Source organism: Telmatherina bonti, assembly GCF_933228915.1.
Source record: "Telmatherina bonti genome assembly, chromosome: 18".
Lineage (NCBI taxonomy): Eukaryota > Metazoa > Chordata > Actinopteri > Atheriniformes > Telmatherinidae > Telmatherina > Telmatherina bonti.
Window position 1 is genome coordinate 639,449 of NC_136616.1, and position 24,234 is coordinate 663,682.

Consider the following 24,234-nt stretch of genomic DNA (forward strand, 5'->3'; position numbering starts at 1 on the left):
TTTCAATAGTTTTTTTTTTTTACGCTTCACATGTTGTTGATATATATTAGACATAACTTGGGACCTAATACTGACCCCTGTGGCATTCCACATGAGATTTCCATGTATTCAGATGTATATTCTCCTATTTGTATAAACTGTTTCCTGTTCTTTAAATAGCTTTTCAGCCAGTTCAGACCCACTCCCCTTATCCCGTACCTTTCCAATTTAGTTATTAATCTGTGGTGAGCAATGATATCAAAGGCTTTTTTCAGATCTAAAAATACTACTGATATTTTAAACTGTCCATACAATCTGTAATTCCTTCCATTAGTTGGATTAATGCTAGACATGTAGATCTGTCTGCTCTGGATCCGTACTGGCTTTCTGTAGGGAAGTTATGTTTGTCAATGAACTTGTTTAATCTGTCTGCAAATATTTTCTCCAGTATTTGTGGAGAATTGTGGAAGTAAAGAAACAGGCTTGAAGTTCCTGAATCGGTGTCGATGTCCAGATATAAATAACAAAATCACTTTTCTATTTTCATTTTGCTTGGAAATGTTCCTATCTGAAGAGACGAGTTGCAGATGTGGTGATGATGCACATTACCATGTGGTACGATAATATAATACAATACGATGTACAGTACCATATGGTATGATAATATAATACAATGCGATGTACAATACCATATGGTAAGATAATATAATACGATGCGATGTACAATACCATATGGTACGATAATATAATATGATACGATGTACATTGCCATATAGGACGATAATATAATACGATACAATACATATTACCATATCGTACGATATTATAATACGATACGCCATACATTACCATATGGTAGGATAATATAATACGATACGATGTACAATACTATATGGTGGCTAATATATAACGATACAATGTACATTAAAATATGGTACGATGGTATAATACGATACGATGTACAATACCATATGGTACGATAATATAATACAATACGATGTGCATTACCATATGATGCCATAATATAATACGATACGATGTACACTACCATATGGTACAATAATATAATACGATACGATGTAAAATACAACATGGTACAGTAATATAATTCGATACGATGTACATTACCATATGGTACAATCATATAATATGATACGATGTACATTTCCACATGGCACGATACTATAATACAATACGATGTACATTACTATATGGTATGATAATATAATACGATACGACATACATTAACATATAGTACGATAATATAATACGATACGATGTACAATGCTATATGGTATAATAATATAATACGATACTACTTACAATACCATATGGTATAATAATATAATAGGATAAGATGTACAATACCATATGGAACGATAATATAATACAATACGATGTACATTACCATATGGTACGATAATATAATACAATACGATCTACATTACCATATGGTACGATAATATCATACGATACGATGTACATTACCATATGGTACGATAATATAATATGATACGATATACATTACCATATGGTACGATAATATAATACGATACGATGTACAATACCATATGCTACGATAACATTATACGATACGATGCACAATACCATATGGTAAGATGATATAATACGATACGATGTACATTACCATATGGTACGATAATATGAAACGATATGATATACATTACCATATGGTACGATAATATAATACGATACGATGTACATTACCATATGGTATGATGATATAATACGATACGATGTACAATACTATATGGTGGCTAATATATAACGATACAATGTACATTAAAATATGGTACGATGGTATAATACGATACGATGTACAATATCATATGGTACGATAATATAATACAATACGATGTGCATTACCATATGATGCCATAATATAATACGATACGATGTGCATTACCATATGGTACGATAATATAATACAATACGATCTACATTACCATATGGTACGATAATATCATACGATACGATGTACATTACCATATGGTACGATAATATAATATGATACGATATACATTACCATATGGTACGATAATATAATACGATACGATGTACAATACCATATGCTACGATAACATTATACGATACGATGCACAATACCATATGGTAAGATGATATAATACGATACGATGTACATTACCATATGGTACGATAATATGAAACGATACGATATACATTACCATATGGTACGATAATATAATACGATACGATGTACAATACTATATGGTGGCTAATATATAACGATACAATGTACATTAAAATATGGTACGATGGTATAATACGATACGATGTACAATATCATATGGTACGATAATATAATACAATACGATGTGCATTACCATATGATGCCATAATATAATACGATACGATGTACACTACCATATGGTACAATAATATAATACGATACGATGTAAATTACCATATGGTACGATGATATAATACGATACAATGTACATTACCATATGGTACGATGATATAATACGATACGATGTACATTACCATATGGTACGATAATATAATATGATATGATATACATTACCATATGGTACGATAATATAATACGATACGATGTACAATACCATATGCTACGATAACATTATACGATACGATGCACAATACCATATGGTAAGATGATATAATACGATACGATGTACATTACCATATGGTACGATAATATGAAACGATACGATATACATTACCATATGGTACGATAATATAAGACGATACGATGTACAATACCATATGCTACGATAACATTATACGATACGATGCACAATACCATATGCTATGATGATATAATACGATACGACGCAAATTACCATATGGTACGATGATATAATACGATACGATGTACATTACCATATGGTACGATGATATAATACGATACGATGTACAATACTATATGGTAGCTAATATATAACGATACAATGTACATTAAAATATGGTACGATGTTATAATACGATATAATGCACATTACCATATGGTACGATAATATAATACGATACGATGTACAATACCATATGCTACGATAACATTATACGATACGATGCACAATACCATATGCTATGATGATATAATACGATACGACGCAAATTACCATATGGTACGATGATATAATACGATACGATGTACATTACCATATGGTACGATGATATAATACGATACGATGTACAATACTATATGGTAGCTAATATATAACGATACAATGTACATTAAAATATGGTACGATGTTATAATACGATATAATGCACATTACCATATGGTACGATAATATAATACGATACGATGTACAATACCATATGGTACGATAATATAATACGATACGATGTACAATACCATATGCTACGATAACATTATACGATACGATGCACAATACCATATGCTATGATGATATAATACGATACGACGCAAATTACCATATGGTACGATGATATAATACGATACGATGTACATTACCATATGGTACGATGATATAATACGATACGATTTACAATAATATATGGTAGCTAATATTTAACGATACAATGTACATTAAAATATGGTACGATGGTATAATACGATATAACGCACATTACCATATGGTACAATAATATAATCTGATACGATGTACAATATCATAGGGTACGATAAGATAATACGATACGATGTACATTATCATATGGTACGATAATATAATACGATACGATGTACAATACCATATGGCACGATAATATAATACGATATGGTGTTACCTATCATATGGTATAATAATATAATACGATAAAATTTACATGACTATATGGTGCGATAATATACTACGATACGATGTATAATACCATATGGTACGATAATATGTGACGATATGATGTATAATACCATATGGTACGATAATACAATACGATACGATGTACAATACCATATGGTATGATAATATAATACCATAAGCGGTTCAGAAAATGAATGAATGAATGAACGATGTACATTACCATGTGGTACAATAAAATAAGACGATATCATGTATAATTCCATATGGTACGATAATATAATACGATACGATGTATAATACCATATGGTACGATAATATAAAACATGTACAATACCATATGGTCTGATAATATAATACGATACGATGTACACTATCATAGGGTATGATAATATAATACGATTTGATGTGCATTACCATATGATGCCATAATATAATACGATACGATGTACACTACCATATGGTACGATAATATAATGCGATACAATGTACATTACCATATGGTATGATAATATAATACGATACGATGTACATTACCATATGGTACGATGATATAATACGATACGATGTACAATACTATATGGTAGCTAATATATAACGATACAATGTACATTAAAATATGGTACGATGGTATAATACGATATAATGCACATTACCATATGGTACGATAATATAATACGATACGATGTACAATACCATATGGTACGATAATATAATACGATACGATGTACAATACCATATGCTACGATAACATTATACGATACCATGCACAATACCATATGCTATGATGATATAATACGATACGACGCAAATTACCATATGGTACGATGATATAATACGATACGATGTACATTACCATATGGTACAATGATATAATACGATACGATTTACAATAATATATGGTAGCTAATATTTAACGATACAATGTACATTAAAATATGGTACGATGGTATAATACGATATAACGCACATTACCATATGGTACAATAATATAATACGATACGATGTACAATATCATAGGGTACGATAAGATAATACGATACGATGTACATTATCATATAGTACGATAATATAATACGATACGATGTACAATACCATATGGTATGATAATATAATACCATAAGCGGTTCAGAAAATGAATGAATGAATGAATGAATGAATGAATGAACGATGTACATTACCATGTGGTACAATAATATAAGACGATATGATGTATAATTCCATATGGTACGATAATATAATACGATACGATGTATAATACCATATGGTACGATAATATAAAACATGTACAATACCATATGGTCCGATAATATAATACGATACGATGTACACTATCATAGGGTATGATAATATAATACGATACGATGTGCATTACCATATGATGCCATAATATAATACGATACGATGTACACTACCATATGGTACGATGATATAATACGATACGATGTAAAATACAACAACGTACGATGATATAACTCGATACGATGTACATTACCATATGGTACGATAATATATTACGGTACGATGTACATTTCCACATGGCACGATAATATAATACGATACGATGTACATTACTATATGGTACGATAATATAATACGATACGATGTACAATTCCATATGGTACGATAATATAATACAACTCGATGTACATTACCATATGGTACGATAATATAATACGATACAATGTACAATACCATATGGCACGAAAATGTAATACGATAAGATGTACACTACCATATGGTACGATGATATAATACGATACGATGTAAAATACAACAACGTACGATAATATAACTCGATACGATGTACATTACCATATGGTACGATAATATATTACGGTACGATGTACATTTCCACATGGCACGATAATATAATACGATACGATGTACATTACTATATGGTACGATAATATAATACGATACGATGTACAATTCCATATGGTACGATAATATAATACAACTCGAAGTACATTACCATATGGTACGATAATATAATACGATACAATGTACAATACCATATGGTACGAAAATGTAATACAATAAGATGTACACTACCATATGGTACGATAATATAATACGATACGATGTGCATTACCATATGATGCCATAATATAATACGATACAATGTACACTACCATATGGTACGATAATATAATATGATACGATGTAAAATACAACATGGTATGATAATATAACTCGATACGATGTACATTACCATATGGTACGATAATATAATATGATACGATGTACAATATCATATAGTACAATAACATTCCCATAACCCACAACATTTAAGTTTTCCCGACAATAAATTGAGTTGAATTAAATGAAAAGCTGCCGAAAAATGCAACACAACTCTTTTCCTTGTGTCCATTTCCGTCAGCAGCCGTCTGAGCTGGAGCTGACATTGTGGCCGACGTTGTGGCTGAAAGAAAAGTCATTCGTAATTTGTTCAACTTTGACCCGTTCCATAATCTGACTTATTACAGGAAGGACGAAACCAGACGGCTTTGTGCTCCTGAAAATGGAAATTTATTGTTTTTTCGGTAAAGGAATTATCTTTGCACTTTTCCACTGGACAAAGGCGTCTTCATCACGTGACAGGTAGGTTGCGCTACTTCCTCTCTGACCATTTTCAGGAACTTACCATCAAGATGATCAATGGTTTATTTTTACAAGTTTTTAATTTATTTCTTACTATCTATGTACTCACTTTTTCAAATGGATAAGAACATTGTTTATCTTACATAGTTTTGTTTTTCATTAAAAGGTTAAATATGTTAATGATATCCATAGGAGTCATTTTATCATTCAGTTTATTAACTTTTATGTCTGAAGTATTTCTTTAGATGTTTAATGGTCGACTGAGGAAACTGCTGTCTGCTTCTAGAAATGGTGGAATTTCCGGTTGCTGCAAACATTCCAGAAGTCTGGATTTCAGATAACAAACATAAGGAATCATTTTTTAAGCCGTGATCACTTCGAGCTTTATACACTGATGGTAAATTCTTCCCTGTGCACGTTCCCGCGGCGTGCACGGCGTTCCTAACACAGCAGGAAATGGTGGTAACTCTTCCTGATTACTCCTCGATGGAGAGGTTCACCTCCTGGTAGGGTTGAAAAGATATTTTGGATTTTCAGATGCTAATCCTTTTTCCGGACGCGGTTGGGGTTCAGATGCTGTCAGCAGAAGTCCACTGACCTCCACGTGGTCACATCGCGACGCAGCAACCAGCCTGACACGTTCACTCTGTTTTTAACAACAGAAATCCTTATAAACCTTCCAGGCTGCGATGCAGGTGAAAAGCATCCAGCACAATGTTTTGTTTCTTTTTATAAACTTGAAGGCTGCCATTACAGACCTACTTTATTACTGTATTTATAATTTCTTGTTTAATAGTTTGTTAAACCTTTATTCATCATTGTAACGAGCAAATGTTTGTGTTAAACAACACTGCATGTCATGAGATGAGGTTTTCCTTTGTCCTTTGTTCCTGGTTTCCCGTTTTATTTTGTAGGTTGTTCCTGTCTTTGTGTTCGTAGTTCACCTGGGTTAATCTGTTTTACCTGTGTTTCATTGTGTTCTGCGTATTTATACACCTCAGTTTTGTCTTGAGTTGCTGGATCATTGTGTTAGTCCTCTGAATTCTTCCTGTTCGGCATTGAAACGGTCGTGATCCTGCATCCCATTCTCTCGTCTCTGCATTTGGGTCCTCACCTCCACCAAAACGTGACACTGCTGGTAAATTTTATTTATTTATCTGTCCTGTTCTTTGGTTTTACTGTGGTATCAGGTCTGATAACGAGTACCATGGAAATTCACAGATATTGGTATCAACTACTTCTATTACCATGACAACACCATCTGCTAAACTATTAGCAATATGAGCTAAAGGCTAATGCCCAAAACTTGCTCATGGTAGCAAATCAGCAAATGCTAGCAAGTTGAAACATGACTTTTTCCAAACTCAACTCATGTTAGCATTAGCATTTCAGTTATTAACATGGAATTTTCTTTGTTCACACTGTGAGCATGTTAGCATTAGCATTTCAGTTACTAACATGGAATTTGCTTTGTTCACACTGTGAGCATGTTAGCATTAGCATTTCAGTTACTAACATGGAATTTTCTTTGTTCACACTGTGAGCATGTTAGCATTAGCATTTCAGTTACTAACATGGAATTTTCTTTGTTCACACTGTGAGCATGTTAGCATTAGCATTTCAGTTATTAACATGGAATTTTCTTTGTTCACACTGTGAGCATGTTAGCATTAGCATTGTGTCAAAAGAGCTGCTAGTAAATCTGCACCCATAAATCAGTATTTTTCTACTTTATGTGAAGCTATTATTTCATAAAAACAGGAAATTTTTAGGCAAAAGTCCAGTTTGATCTTATCATTTTTTTCACAAGCTGTTATCTCATGTTGCACGCCAGTTAGCATCTGAAATGTTAGTAAAGCTTTAGTGAACATTTGTAAAGAGATGTGCTCTTCTGGTTGGAAAAGGAAGTGAGGTGAAACAAAAGTCTTCTTTATTCTTTGTTGTAGTTTCTGAAATGTACATTTTAATTACTTTTTCACTGCAGCGAAGCTTCACATTGAACAATAGTTGATTGATGAAGCACTATAAAGATATAAGCTGTGATCAACCTCTATGTTTTATCTTTCTCCTTTCCATACAACGAAACCGATCAAAACCGAAACCTTGTGGCCACTAGAGGACTTCGCCGTAAAGGGGCGATTGGAAGAAAAATGGCCTTGCAGAGGCAAAGCAGCAGCTGTTGCTACAGGCAGCATGACTCATTCCCACCAGATAATTAGAAACATGCAGGCCCGTGATGCTTCGGTTTTATAAAGCAGACACAGGTATGCAGAGTTAGGAAGTAAAAGTGCTTTTTGTTTTTCAGTGAAAGCCATGGATGTGTTGAAGTGGGGAATCTTTGGTGGTTTTGAGGCAAAAAGCAGCATCTCTAATCCTGAATGTCTGAAGCAACAAAGGACCCTTTCTCCTCACCTTGCAGATACATTTCTTCCCCCTCTGCAAACATCTGCTCACAGCGAGCACAGCGGGCACATGTGGGGTGGTAATGCTTCTCTCCAGCCTGGTGAGAAGAAAAGCAACACATGAAAGCGGGTGAGATAAAATATAGCAGACAGTATGGTTTTCTGGTGCTCCAACAGTGTGCTGCGTTATATTCAACAGTGTGGGTAACATTTGGTCCTGCCATTAAGAAATGCAGCGGCGTCATTCTGCCTCCTGCAACACATTTTCTTTGATTCTTCAATCTGCAGAATTAAAAAGATTTGCATAATTTATTTATGGACTCACAAGACTCCACTAGATGGAGCTATTGTGTTGTGGAAGATGCCCTGCAGTTGCGCTCGTCGCTGTGGGAGGGAAACATCAGCCTGATGTCTTCCTCTAGTTAGATGAGGGATAAAATCCCAACTTTTTCCATATCTGGAGTCACAAAGTGCTGAAGGAGTCCAGTAATGTTCACATTCGAACATAGAAGGCTTCTGACAAATGTCTCAGCAAGCTTTCAGAATAAGATGCCAAGCCGTCTGCTGGCTGTGTTGCTATGGTGTTGCTATGGTGTGGTTTGGCATTTAGAACCTGACGGGGTGATAGATTATCTGCAGAGCCGGAATCCACAGGGCAGTGTGATGGGAGGAGGTTGTCACAGTCACGTGTTTGTGAGAAAAACATCTGGACCTGTGAAGCCAAAGGCCCACAAGGGTCTTCCAGAGGCCACCGGGTCCCTGTTTCACAGAGTCAACAAGTATGTTGTAGATGTGCTGCAGATAAGCATGTTCTGGTTAGATAGTTCTTTTAGGGAATAGTTATAAATCACGAGCAGAGACGTATATAAAAGGAAGTTATGACTAATCCTGAGCAGATTTCTGAAGCTGATTAAGAGTTTAAATCTTCCACATCTTTGGTTTAAATCAACTTTCTTCCATCTTAAATATAAAAAAATTTAGGATTAAAATTCCCTAAAAGCTGAATCCTCATGTTTTTTGTTGCAAAAACAAAAACAACCAGCTATATGACTGAAATCAAACAGGGTTATCTCACTCTTGGCAGTTTTTCTTGTTTTTTTAACACATTATGATCCTTTGGACTCAGTAATAAACTGAATATCTCAGTATGGAGGGTTGTTGCAGTAACCTCCTTCTGCTTGTCTCCTCACAAAGTCAGTCTGTTGATGTCTGACTGCCAAAGGCATCAAGTCTTCATTGGCGGCCTGATTACGTACAGCCCCTCTGAGGGCCTTCCACTTTGTGATGTCATCCCAGCAGGGAACCGCACCAGAAAACAGGACGAAAACACCCGCTTACTTGGGTAACACCCTGATTAGCGCTTGTCTGGAAGAAATGGACAGCAGATGGAAAGAGAAGACATGGAGGGACCCAGAACTTGCTAGCAGACAGGCCTAGGTATTACTGAGAGAAAAAGCAAAGGTCCAGAGCATTGGCAGGAGGTTCGGGGTGCCAGGCCACAAGCTCACATTTGGACTGAATAAGAGACAAACTGGAAGGTGACTCGGGAATGTTGATGGACACTGAAACTAAGAGATAAGAGCCCAGAATTGGCTTGGAAATTACGAGAAGGCCGGAAGGGATATAGCACCAGGATCAAATCCTTTCCTAGTCAGGCTCAAAGATTCAGTCGGGATAGAGAAGTTAAAGAGGAACGAGTTGATGTTCTATGACTCGGGAATGGTCAGCAGGACTGAGGCTCGTATGAGGCAGCAGCTGGACACACCGGATGACCCGGAAGGTGGTCCCGAGGAAAAGGACAGCTTAACAGACTTATCCAATAACAGGACTTTATCAAGGATAAATAATCATCTTCAAAAGGGATTAAGTAACTTTTCCAGTTCTTCCTCAGCAGTAAGCCAAGCAGCGGCTGAAGTGGACGCTGGTCTGATCAGGCCTCAGATCCAGCTGCACGGCGGAGATCCAGCTGGACAGACGAAGGAAAAGTCATCTGCCAACAGGGAGCTACAGAAACTTCTGAGAGAAGAGCGGCGTGGACGTAACGCCGAAGCCAGGCTGGCGACTCCTGGTCCGACGGAAGGAAGGTAAACCAGACGGTGTGATGAGCCGGTGAGCATCAGGACGAGAAGAGACTGCAGGGAGGCATCAGAAGATCTTACAGGTTTGCTGAGACCCCCTCTAATCTGTCTCTGTGGGGTTCATAGTTTGACTGATTATCACCATAGTAACACTCATGTGTCGTTTTGAACTTCGATCCCTGGAAAACGCAGCAGAGAGAAAATCTGTTGAGAGTCGGGCCTCGGCAGTAAAGCCGGCACTATCGAGATGGTTTATCAGTTCCGTCAGGGACAAACAAAGTCCTGCAGGGGGACTTCGTGGCTTCATGAATAAACTGAAAATATGTACAAAGTCGGCAATGTGCCAGATCTGCGGGCGGGGATACACCCTGTCATTCTGACCCGTTTTGAAACGATTTTCAGCCCAGTTGGACGTCGTGTCTCGTTTAGGACACGCCGGGTTACGGGAAGCAATGACCACCTCGCAACCAGCATCATCAGAAATCCAAGATTGTAGGAAAATCAGACTTGTTTGAAATGTTGGTCGCTCCTCGTGAGGGTCCCGCACGGTAGCGGAGGGGCTTCACTCGTAGCCGAAATATTCTCATTTCTCATTTTACATACATGTACATATGTACATACACATACACACAGTGGCTTGCAGAAGTATTCATACCCCTTAAACTTTTCCATATTTTGACTCGCCACATGCCACAAACATAAATATATTTTATTGGAATTTTATGTGAAAGACCAACACAAAGTGTCACACAACTGTGACAATGAAATTGAATGAATTTTAATTTTACTAAAGGTTTGTTGGAACTGACTGGATGAGTTGGAGAAAGGAGAGAGAATGAACAGAAATGAGAGAAAAGAGGTAACAATCCACCACAAGGCAACAGTCCTTCAGACAACCCCCCGTTACACCGGTATGCAGACATGAAAGAGAACATCCTGCAACCGTTACTGAACAGCAAAGCTAACAACCATGATGAATAAAGCAGGCTGTATGCTAACACGTATGTGGAAATAACGCCAGCTTGGTTACCTCCTACTGATTCCCTCCCATAATTTACCTGATTGGTCATTTTTTAAGTTGACCCTGACACAACATTTCCAGGATGTGCATGTTAGGATTGGCGATGTACCTCCAAGACTTTCCCAGTGATGTACTTCTTACAGCTCTCACACTGAATGCCAAACATGGCGTGGTAGTCCATCTCGCAGTAGGGGATCCCATCCCTGTTTGGACAACACAGGACATGAGAGAAGATCAATATGAAGCATTGGATACGCTTCACTTCCTACAAAAGAGGATAAAACAACTAAATGTACATATTTACACTTTTCTGTCCACTTCTTCCTGCTACTATCTACCTGCTATCCTCACTGCAGCACCTCCACCTCAGCTGCATCCCAAACGTCTTCCTGGCTTTATTCCAGCCATAGAGGATCATTATTTTCCTGCTTTTCTCATCACTTGTTGATCTTTGGCTGCTCCTGATTGGACGTTACCGTCAGTTTAAGCTCTCTGATTGGTGGAAAGTCTGACAGGAAGTGTCTTCATCATCATGTCCAGGTGAAAATAGAGGTCTCTTAGCAACATGGTAGTGATGGTGATGAAGATGTGATAAATAATGGTGGATTTACCATCTAGAGTCTCTGAATAAACACTACATGTTGTGTCTGGATTGTAAACCTCCTGGACGGATAGAAATGCTGGAAAACCTCCGTAGAGCAGCTGGAGGGTCACATGACCAGCTGGAGGGTCACATGACCATCCCAGTTCCTCACTGCTGGTCCTGCTGGTGGAGGAGGTGGACCTGGAGGAGGTCTGGTTTGAACCTTTAATGGCTGATTGTAGTCTAGCCTAACCTAACCTAGCCTAACATAGACTAGCCTAGCCCTAACATGGCGCTAACCTAGCCTAGCCTAACCTAACCTAACCTGGCCTAACCTAATGTAACCTAACCTTTCCTAATGTAACCTAAGCTAGCCTTGCCTAACCTAACCTAGCCTAGCCTAGCCTAGCCCTAACCCTAGTTTCCTTTTGGGATTTATAAAAACATGAGCTGGTGGGAGAATGTCCGGAACTTCGGCGTACCCCCTCCCACCCAGAAAGCAGAAAACAGTCACCTTCTTTGATTTATTCAAGTAAACATGCGTGATATAATTTTTGATGTCACAGCAGACACGCGCACTCTGACTCAAGTGAGCCCCACCCATGAGCGTCAGGACTTGTCCACTGCGCATGCCCAGCATGTAGCCATGGACGGTTCTGCAGCTATAGTCCTCCTCCGCCGTTAAATAGTCCGCCGAACCGGGCCGGGAGCCGGAGAATCAGACCGCAACGGGTCGGGGGCTGGCGAATCAGACCGCAATGGGTTGGGGATCGGGTCGCAGGGCTACCCCGGAGCAGAGCTTCTGTGTCGGTGAGATGATAGCAGAGCTCCGTGCTGACCGGCCCTCTGATCCATACTCTGCCCGGCTGGTCAGGGTCCAGCTCCGGTAGCGACGAACCGTCAACCCGCTGGTAGCCTGGGTACTGACCCAAGCAGCGGTGTACCGGAGCTGGCAGAGCCATGCCCTCCTCCCTGTGAGCGGAGCTGCAACCAACAGCGAGCTGCCAGACACCGAGCTGCGGGCCACGGAGATAGACCCTTCTGATTTCCAGAAGGGTGTCATCAGCAATCCTGCAGGATTTCCATGTATCCCCGCTCCAACACATTTGACTCAGAACTTCGTAGGCTGTTGGATCCATTGAATCTGAGCCAGGTGTGTTGGAGCAGGGATAGATGGAAAACCTAAGGGACAGCAGCCCTTGAGGAGCGACTTTGGACCCCACCTGAGTGAGATCTAAACAACCTTTACAGACAAAACCGATATGAAACGAAATGAAACTGATGTGAAATCGTTATGAAACTGATATGAAACAGTTATGAAACCATTATGAAACCGATATGAAACCGATGTGAAACCGTTATGAAACCGATATGAAAACAATAGGAAATCGTTATGAAACCGATATGGAACTGATATAAAACCGATAGGAAACCGTTATGAAACCGATATAAAACCATTATGAAACCGTAATGAAACCGATATGAAACCGATATGAAACCGATGTGAAACCATTATGAAACAATTATGAAACCGATATGAAAACGATAGGAAATCGTGATGAAACCGATATGGAACCGATATAAAACCGATATGAAATTGTGATGAAATCGATATGAAACAGTTTTGAAACCGTTTTGAAACCGTTATGAAACTGACATGAAACCGATATGAAACCATTATGAAACCGACATAAAACCGTTATGAAACCGTTATGAAACTGATATGAAACCGATATGCAACCATTATGAAACCGTTATGAAACCGATGTGAAACCGATATGAAACCATTATGAAACCATTATGAAACCGATATGAAACCGATTTGAAACCGTTTTGAAACCGATATGAAACCGTTATGAAATCGATATGAAACCGCTATGAAACCGTTATGAAACCGATATGAAACAGTTTTGAAACCGTTATGAAACCGATAATAAACCGATATAAAAACCGTTACGAAACAGATATAAAACCGTTATGAAACCATTTTGAAACCGATATGAAACCAATATGCAACCGTTATGAAGCCAATGTGAAACCGATATAAAACCATTATGAATCCAATATGAAACTTATTAAACCATTATGAAACTGTATATGAAAACATTACGAAACTGTAATGAAGCCATTATGAAACCGATATGAAACGGTTATGAAACCGATATGAACCAGATATGAAACCGTTATAAAACCGTTATGAAACCATTACGAAACCGTTATGAAACTGATATGAAACCGATATGAAACCGATGTGAAACCGTGATGAAACCGATATCAAACCGATATGAAACCGACAGGAAATCTTTATGAAACCGATAAAATAACGATATAAAACCGTTATGAAACCGATATGAAACCGATAAAATAACGATATAAAACCGTTATGAAACCAATATGAAACTTATATGAAACGTTATGAAACCGATATGAATCCGTTATGAAACCGTTTTGAAACCGATATGAAATCGTGATGAAACCAATATGAAACTTATTAAACCGTTATGAAACTGTTATGAAACCGATATGAAACCGTTATGAAACTGATATGTAAACATTACGAAACCGTAATGAAGCCATTATGAAACCGATATGAAACTGTTATGAAACCGATATGAACCAGATATGAAAGCGATATGAACCAGATATGAAACCGTTATAAAACCGTTATGAAACCATTATGAAACCGTTATGAAACTGATATCAAACCGATATGAAACCGACAGGAAATCTTTATGAAACCGAAATGAAACCGATAAAAAAACTATATAAAACCGATATGAAATCGTTATGAAATCGATATGAAACCGATATGAAACCGTTATGAAACCGTTTTGAAACCGTTATTAAACCGATATGAATCCGTTTTAAAGCCATTATGAAACAAATATGAAACCAATATGAAACCGTTATGAAACAGATAGGAAATCGTTGTGAAACCATGATGAAACCATTATGAAACCGTTATAAAACTGTTATGACACCGATATGAAACAGATATGAAACCGTTAAGAAACAGATATGAAACCGTTAAGAAACCGATATGAAACCGAAAGGAAATCGTGATGAAACCGATAGGAAACCGATATGAAACAGTTTTGAAATCGTTTTGAAACCGTTATGAAACCGATAGGAAACCGATATGAAACAGTTTTGAAATCGTTTTGAAACCATTATGAAACCGATATGAAACAGTTTTGAAATCGTTTTGAAACCGTTATGAAACCGTTATGAAACCGATATGAAACCGATGATATACCGACATGAAACCGTTATGAAACAGATATAAAACCGTTATGAAACGTTTTAAAACCGATATGAAACCGATACGAAACCGATATGCAACAGTTATGAAACCAATATGAAACCGTTATGAAACCGACATGAAATCTTTATGAAACCGATATGAAACCGATAGAAAAACGATATAAAACCGTTATGAAACCGTTATGAAACCGATATGAAACCGATATGAAACCGTTTTGAAACCGTTATGAAACTGATATGAAACCAATATGAAACCGTTGTGAAACCGATGTGAAACCAATAGGAAATGGTTATGAAACCGATAAGAAACTGATATGAAACCGATATGAAACCGTTATGAAACCGTTATGAAACCGATATGAAACTGATATGAAACCGAAAGGAAATCGTCATGAAACCGATAGGAAACCGATATGAAACAGTTTTGAAATCGTTTTGAAACCGTTATGAAACCGATATGAAACCGATAATATACCGATATGAAACCGTTATGAAACAGATATAAAACCGTTATGAAACGTTTTAAAACCGATATGAAACCGATATGAAACCGATATGCAACCGTTATGAAACCAATGTGAAACCAATGTGACACCGATATGAAACCGTTATGAAACCGTTATGAAACTGTTATGACACCGATATGAAACCGATAGGAAACTGTTAAGAAAAAGATATGAAACCGATATGCAACCGTTATGAAACCGATATGAAACCGTTTTGAAACCGTTATGAAACTGTTTTGAAACCGTTATGAAACCGATGGGAAAGTTATGAAACCAATATGAACCAGATATGAAACCATTATGAAACCGTTATGAAACCGATATGAAACCGTTATGAAGCCATGATGAAACCGTTATGAAACTGTTACGAAACCAATACGAAACAGTTATGAAACCGTTATGAAACCGATATGAAACCGATATGAAATCGTTGTGAAACCGATATGAAACAGTTATGAAACCGATATGAAACCAATATGAAACCGTATTGAAACCGATATGAAACTGATATAAAATTGTTATGAAACCCATATGAAACCGTTATGAAACCAATATGAAACCGATATGCATCCGTTATGAAACCAATATGAAACCGTTTTGAAACCGTTATGAAACTGATATGAAACCGATATGCAACCGTTATGAAACCGTTGTGAAACCGATAGGAAATCGTTATGAAACCGATATGAAACCGTTATGAAGCCATGATGAAACCGTTATGAAACTGTTACGAAACCGATACGAAACAGTTATGAAACCGTTATGAAACTATTATGAAACCGATATGAAACCAATATGAAACCGATATGAAACCGTTATGAAACCGATATGAAACCGTTATGAAACTATTATGAAACCGATATGAAACCAATATGAAACCGATATGAAATCGTTGTGAAACCGATATGAAATCGATATGAAACAGTTATGAAACTGATATAAAATTGTTATGAAACCGTTATGAAACCGATGGGAAAGTTATGAAACCAATATGAAACAGATATGAAACCAATATGAAAACATTATGAAACCGTTATGAAACACATATAAACCAGATATGAAACCATTATGAAACAATTATGAAACCGATATGAAAACGATAGGAAATCGTGATGAAACCGATATGGAACCGATATAAAACCGATATGAAATTGTGATGAAATCGATATGAAACAGTTTTGAAACCGTTTTGAAACCGTTATGAAACTGACATGAAACCGATATGAAACCATTATGAAACCGACATAAAACCGTTATGAAACCGTTATGAAACTGATATGAAACCGATATGCAACCATTATGAAACCGTTATGAAACCGATGTGAAACCGATATGAAACCATTATGAAACCGATATGAAACCGATTTGAAACCGTTTTGAAACCGATATGAAACCGTTATGAAACCGATATGAAACAGTTTTGAAACCGTTATGAAACCGATAATAAACCGATATAAAAACCGTTACGAAACAGATATAAAACCGTTATGAAACCATTTTGAAACCGATATGAAACCAATATGCAACCGTTATGAAGCCAATGTGAAACCGATATAAAACCATTATGAAACCAATATGAAACTTATTAAACCATTATGAAACTGTATATGAAAACATTACGAAACCGTAATGAAGCCATTATGAAACCGATATGAAACCGTTATGAAACCGATATGAACCAGATATGAAACCGTTATAAAACCGTTATGAAACCATTACGAAACCGTTATGAAACTGATATGAAACCGATATGAAACCGATGTGAAACCGTGATGAAACCGATATCAAACCGATATGAAACCGACAGGAAATCTTTATGAAACCGATATGAAACCGATAAAATAACGATATAAAACCGTTATGAAACCGATATGAAACCGATAAAATAACGATATAAAACCATTATGAAACCAATATGAAACTTATATGAAACGTTATGAAACCGATATGAATCCGTTATGAAACCGTTTTGAAACCGATATGAAATCGTGATGAAACCAATATGAAACTTATTAAACCGTTATGAAACTGTTATGAAACCGATATGAAACCGTTATGAAACTGATATGAAAACATTACGAAACCGTAATGAAGCCATTATGAAACCGATATGAAACTGTTATGAAACCGATATGAACCAGATATGAAAGCGATATGAACCAGATATGAAACCGTTATAAAACCGTTATGAAACCATTACGAAACCGTTATGAAACTGATATCAAACCGATATGAAACCATTATGAAACCATTATGAAACCGATATGAAACTGTTATGAAACCGATATGAACCAGATATGAAAGCGATATGTACCAGATATGAAACCGTTATAAAACCGTTATGAAACCATTACGAAACCGTTATGAAACTGATATCAAACCGATATGAAACCGACAGGAAATCTTTATGAAACCGAAATGAAACCGATAAAAAAACTATATAAAACCGATATGAAATCGTTATGAAATCGATATGAAACCGATATGAAACCGTTATGAAACCGTTTTGAAACCGTTATGAAACCAATATGAATCCGTTTTAAAGCCATTATGAAACAAATATGAAACCAATATGAAACCGTTATGAAACCGATAGGAAATCGTTGTGAAACCGTGATGAAACCATTATGAAACCGTTATAAAACTGTTATGACACCGATATGAAACAGATATGAAACCGTTAAGAAACAGATATGAAACCGTTAAGAAACCGATATGAAACCGAAAGGAAATCGTGATGAAACCGATAGGAAACCGATATGAAACAGTTTTGAAATCGTTTTGAAACCGTTATGAAACCGATAGGAAACCGATATGAAACAGTTTTGAAATCGTTTTGAAACCGTTATGAAACCGAAAGGAAATCGTGATGAAACCGATAGGAAACCGATATGAAACAGTTTTGAAATCATTTTGAAACCATTATGAAACCGATATGAAACAGTTTTGAAATCGTTTTGAAACCGTTATGAAACCGTTATGAAACCGATATGAAACCGATAATATACCGACATGAAACCGTTATGAAACAGATATAAAACCGTTATGAAACGTTTTAAAACCGATATGAAACCGATACGAAACCGATATGCAACCGTTATGAAACCAATGTGAAACCGATATAAAACTGTTATAAAAACCGTTATGAAACCGATATGAAACCGATATGAAATCGTTGTGAAACCGATATGAAACAGTTATGAAACCAATATGAAACCGTTATGAAACCGACATGAAACCGACAGGAAATCTTTATTAAACCGATATGAAACCGATATGAAACCGATAGAAAAACGATATAAAACCGTTATGAAACCGTTATGAAACAGATATGAAACCGATATGCAACCGTTATGAAACCGATATGAAACCGTTTTGAAACCGTTATGAAACTGATATGAAACCAATATGAAACCGTTATGAAACCGTTGTGAAACCGATGTGAAACCAATAGGAAATGGTTATGAAACCGATAAGAAACTGATATGAAACCGTTATGAAACCGATATGAAACCGTTATGAAACCGTTATGAAACCGATATGAAACTGATATGAAACATAAAGGAAATCGTCATGAAACCGATAGGAAACCGATATGAAACAGTTTTGAAATCGTTTTGAAACCGTTATGAAACCGATATGAAACCGATAATATACCGATATGAAACCGTTATGAAACAGATATAAAACCGTTATGAAACGTTTTAAAACCGATATGAAACCGATATGCAACCGATATGCAACCGTTATGAAACCAATGTGAAACCAATGTGACACCGATATGAAACCGTTATGAAACCGTTATGAAACTGTTATGACACCGATATGAAACCGATAGGAAACTGTTAAGAAACAGATATGAAACCGATATGCAACCGTTATGAAACCGATATGAAACCGTTTTGAAACCGTTATGAAACTGTTTTGAAACCGTTATGAAACCGATGGGAAAGTTATGAAACCAATATGAACCAGATATGAAACCATTATGAAACCGTTATGAAACCGATATGAAACTGTTATGAAGCCATGATGAAACCGTTATGAAACTGTTACGAAACCAATACGAAACAGTTATGAAACCGTTATGAAACCGATATGAAACCGATATGAAATCGTTGTGAAACCGATATGAAACAGTTATGAAACCGATATGAAACCAATATGAAACCGTATTGAAACCGATATGAAACTGATATAAAATTGTTATGAAACCCATATGAAACCGTTATGAAACCAATATGAAACCGATATGCATCCGTTATGAAACCAATATGAAACCGTTTTGAAACCGTTATGAAACATATATAAAACCGATATGCAACCGTTATGAAACCGTTGTGAAACCGATAGGAAATCGTTATGAAACCGATATGAAACCGTTATGAAGCCATGATGAAACCGTTATGAAACTGTTACGAAACCGATACGAAACAGTTATGAAACCGTTATGAAACCATTACGAAACCATTACGAAACCGATATGAAACCAATATGAAACCGATATGAAACCGTTATGAAGCCGATATGAAACCGATATGAAATCGTTGTGAAACCGATATGAAATCGATATGAAACAGTTATGAAACTGATATAAAATTGTTATGAAACCGATATGAAACAGTTATGAAACCGATATGAAACCGATATGCATCCGTTATGAAACCAATATGAAACCGATAGGAAATGGTTATGAAACCGATAAGAAACCGATATGAAACCGTTTTGAAACCGATATGAAACCGTTATGAAACTGATATGAAATCGATATGAAAAAGTTTTGAAATCGTTTTGAAACCGTTATGAAACCGATATGAAACCGATAATAAACCGGTATGAAACCGTTATGAAACTGATATGAAATCGATATGAAACAGTTTTGAAACAGTTTTGAAACCGTTATGAAACCGATATGAAACCGAAAGGAAATCGTTATGAAACCGATAGGAAACCGATTTGAAATAGTTTTGAAATCGTTTTGAAACCGTTATGAAACCGATATGAAACCGATAATAAACCGGTATGAAACCATTATGAAACAGATAGGAAACCGTTATGAAACCGTTATGAAACCGATATGAAACCGATATGAAACTGGTATGAAACCGTCATGAAACCATTATGAAACCGATATGAAACCGTTATGAAACCGATATGAAACCATTATGAAACCGTTATGAAACCGATATCAAATCGTTGTGAAACCGATATGAAACAGTTATGAAACCGATATGAAACCAATATGAAACCGTACTGAAACCGATATGAAACTGATATAAAATTGTTATGAAACCCATATGAAACCCATATGAAACCGATATGAAACCGATATGCATCCGTTATGAAACCAATATGAAACCGTTTTGAAACCGTTATGAAACTAATATGAAACCGATATGCAACCATTATGAAACCGTTATGAAACCGATATGAAAGCGTTATGAAGCCATGATGAAACCGTTATGAAACTGTTACGAAACCGATACGAAACAGTTATGAAACCGTTATGAAACCATTACGAAACCGATATGAAACCAATATGAAACCGATATGAAACCGTTATGAAACCGATATGAAACCGATATGAAATCGTTGTGAAACCGATATGAAATCGATATGAAAGTTATGAAACTGATATAAAATTGTTATGAAACCGATATGAAACAGTTATGAAACCGATATGAAACCGATATGCATCCGTTATGACACCAATATGAAACCGTTTTGAAACCGTTATGAAACTGATATGAAACCGATATGCAACCGTTATGAAACCATTGTGAAACCGATAGGAAATGGTTATGAAACCGATAAGAAACCGAAATGAAACCGTTTTGAAACCGATATGAAACCGTTATGAAACTGATATGAAATCGATATAAAATAGTTTTGAAATCGTTTTGAAACCGTTATGAAACCGATATGAAACCGATTATAAACCGGTATGAAACCGTTATGAAACTGATATGAAATCGATATGAAACAGTTTTGAAACCGTTTTGAAACCGTTATGAAACCGATATGAAACCGAAAGGAAATCGTTATGAAACCGATAGGAAACCGATATGAAATAGTTTTGAAATCGTTTTGAAACCGTTATGAAACCGATATGAAACCGATAATAAACCGGTATGAAACCATTATGAAACAGATATAAAACTGTTATCACACCATTAAGAAACAGATAGGAAACCGTTATGAAACCGTTATGAAACCGATATGAAACCGATGTAAAACCGTTATGAAACCATAATGAAACCGATTTGAAACCGTTATGAAACCATAATGAAACCGATGTGAAACCGATATAAAACCGTTATGAAACTGTATGAAACCGATATGAAACCGTTACGAAACCGATATGAAACTGTTATGAAACCGTCATGAAACCATTATGAAACCGATATGAAACCGTTATGAAACCGATATGAAACCATTATGAAACCGTTATGAAACCGATATGAAACCGATATGAAATCGTTGTGAAACCGATATGAAAGCGATATGAAACAGTTATGAAACAGATATAAAACTGTTACGAAACCGTTATGAAACAGATATAAAACCGATATGAAACCGATATTAAACCGTTATGAAACCGGTAGGAGACCGATACGAAACCGTTTTGAAACCGTTATGAAACCGATATGAAACCATTATGAAACCGTTATGAAACCGATGTGAAACCGATAATAAACCGGTATGAAACCATTATGAAACAGATATAAAACTGTTATCACAACATTAAGAAACAGATAGGAAACCGTTATGAAACAGTTATGAAACCGATATGAAACCGTTATGAAACCGATATGAAACCATTATGAAACCGTTATGAAACCGATATGAAATCGTTGTGAAACCGATATGAAACAGTTATGAAACCGATATGAAACCGTACTGAAACCGATATGAAACTGATATAAAATTGTTATGAAACCCATATGAAACCGTTATGAAACCGATATGAAACCGATATGCATCCGTTATGAAACCAATATGAAACCGTTTTGAAACCGTTATGAAACCGATATGAAAGCGTTATGAAGCCATGATGAAACCGTTATGAAACTGTTACGAAACCGATACGAAACAGTTATGAAACCGTTATGAAACCATTACGAAACCATTACGAAACCGATATGAAACCGTTATGGAACCGATATGACACCGATATGAAATCGTTGTGAAACCGATATGAAATCGATATGAAACAGTTATGAAACTGATGTAAAAATTTTATGAAACCGATATGAAACAGTTATGAAACCGATATGAAACCGATATGAATCCGTTATGACACCAATATGAAACCGTTTTGAAACCGTTATGAAACTGATATGAAACCGATATGCAACCGTTATGAAACCATTGTGAAACCGATAGGAAATGGTTATGAAACCGATAAGAAACCGATATGAAACCGTTTTGAAACCGATATGAAACCGTTATGAAACTGATATGAAATCGATATAAAATAGTTTTGAAATCGTTTTGAAACCGTTATGAAACCGATATGAAACCGAAAGGAAATCGTTATGAAACCGATAGGAAACCGATATGAAATAGTTTTGAAATCGTTTTGAAACCGTTATGAAACCGATGTGAAACCGATAATAAACCGGTATGAAACCATTATGAAACAGATATAAAACTGTTATCACACCATTAAGAAACAGATAGGAAACCATTAAGAAACCGTTATGAAACCGATATCAAATCGTTGTGAAACCGATATGAAACAGTTATGAAACCGATATGAAACCAATATGAAACCGTACTGAAACCGATATGAAACTGATATAAAATTGTTATGAAACCCATATGAAACCGATATGAAACCGATATGAAACCGATATGCATCCGTTATGAAACCAATATGAAACCGTTTTGAAACCGTTATGAAACTAATATGAAACCGATATGCAACCATTATGAAACCGTTATGAAACCGATATGAAAGCGTTATGAAGCCATGATGAAACCGTTATGAAACTGTTACGAAACCGATACGAAACAGTTATGAA

At 36.1% G+C, this 24,234-nt stretch overlaps 1 protein-coding gene across 6 annotated transcripts in view; it reads right to left on the bottom strand.

Annotated features, from left to right (window-relative positions):
• The window catches only part of ablim2 (actin binding LIM protein family, member 2), a 250,183-nt gene that overhangs the window by 102,078 nt on the left and 123,871 nt on the right, over positions 1–24,234 (bottom strand). For all 6 annotated transcript variants that reach the window (XM_079257457.1, XM_079257456.1, XM_079257458.1 and 3 more), the window contains exons 6-7: positions 11,964–12,057; positions 8,766–8,853 (exon numbers count right to left, since the gene is read on the bottom strand). In XM_079257457.1, coding sequence (XP_079113583.1) covers positions 8,766–8,853; positions 11,964–12,057 — 182 coding nt within the window. The remainder of the gene's footprint in view (positions 1–8,765; positions 8,854–11,963; positions 12,058–24,234) is intronic.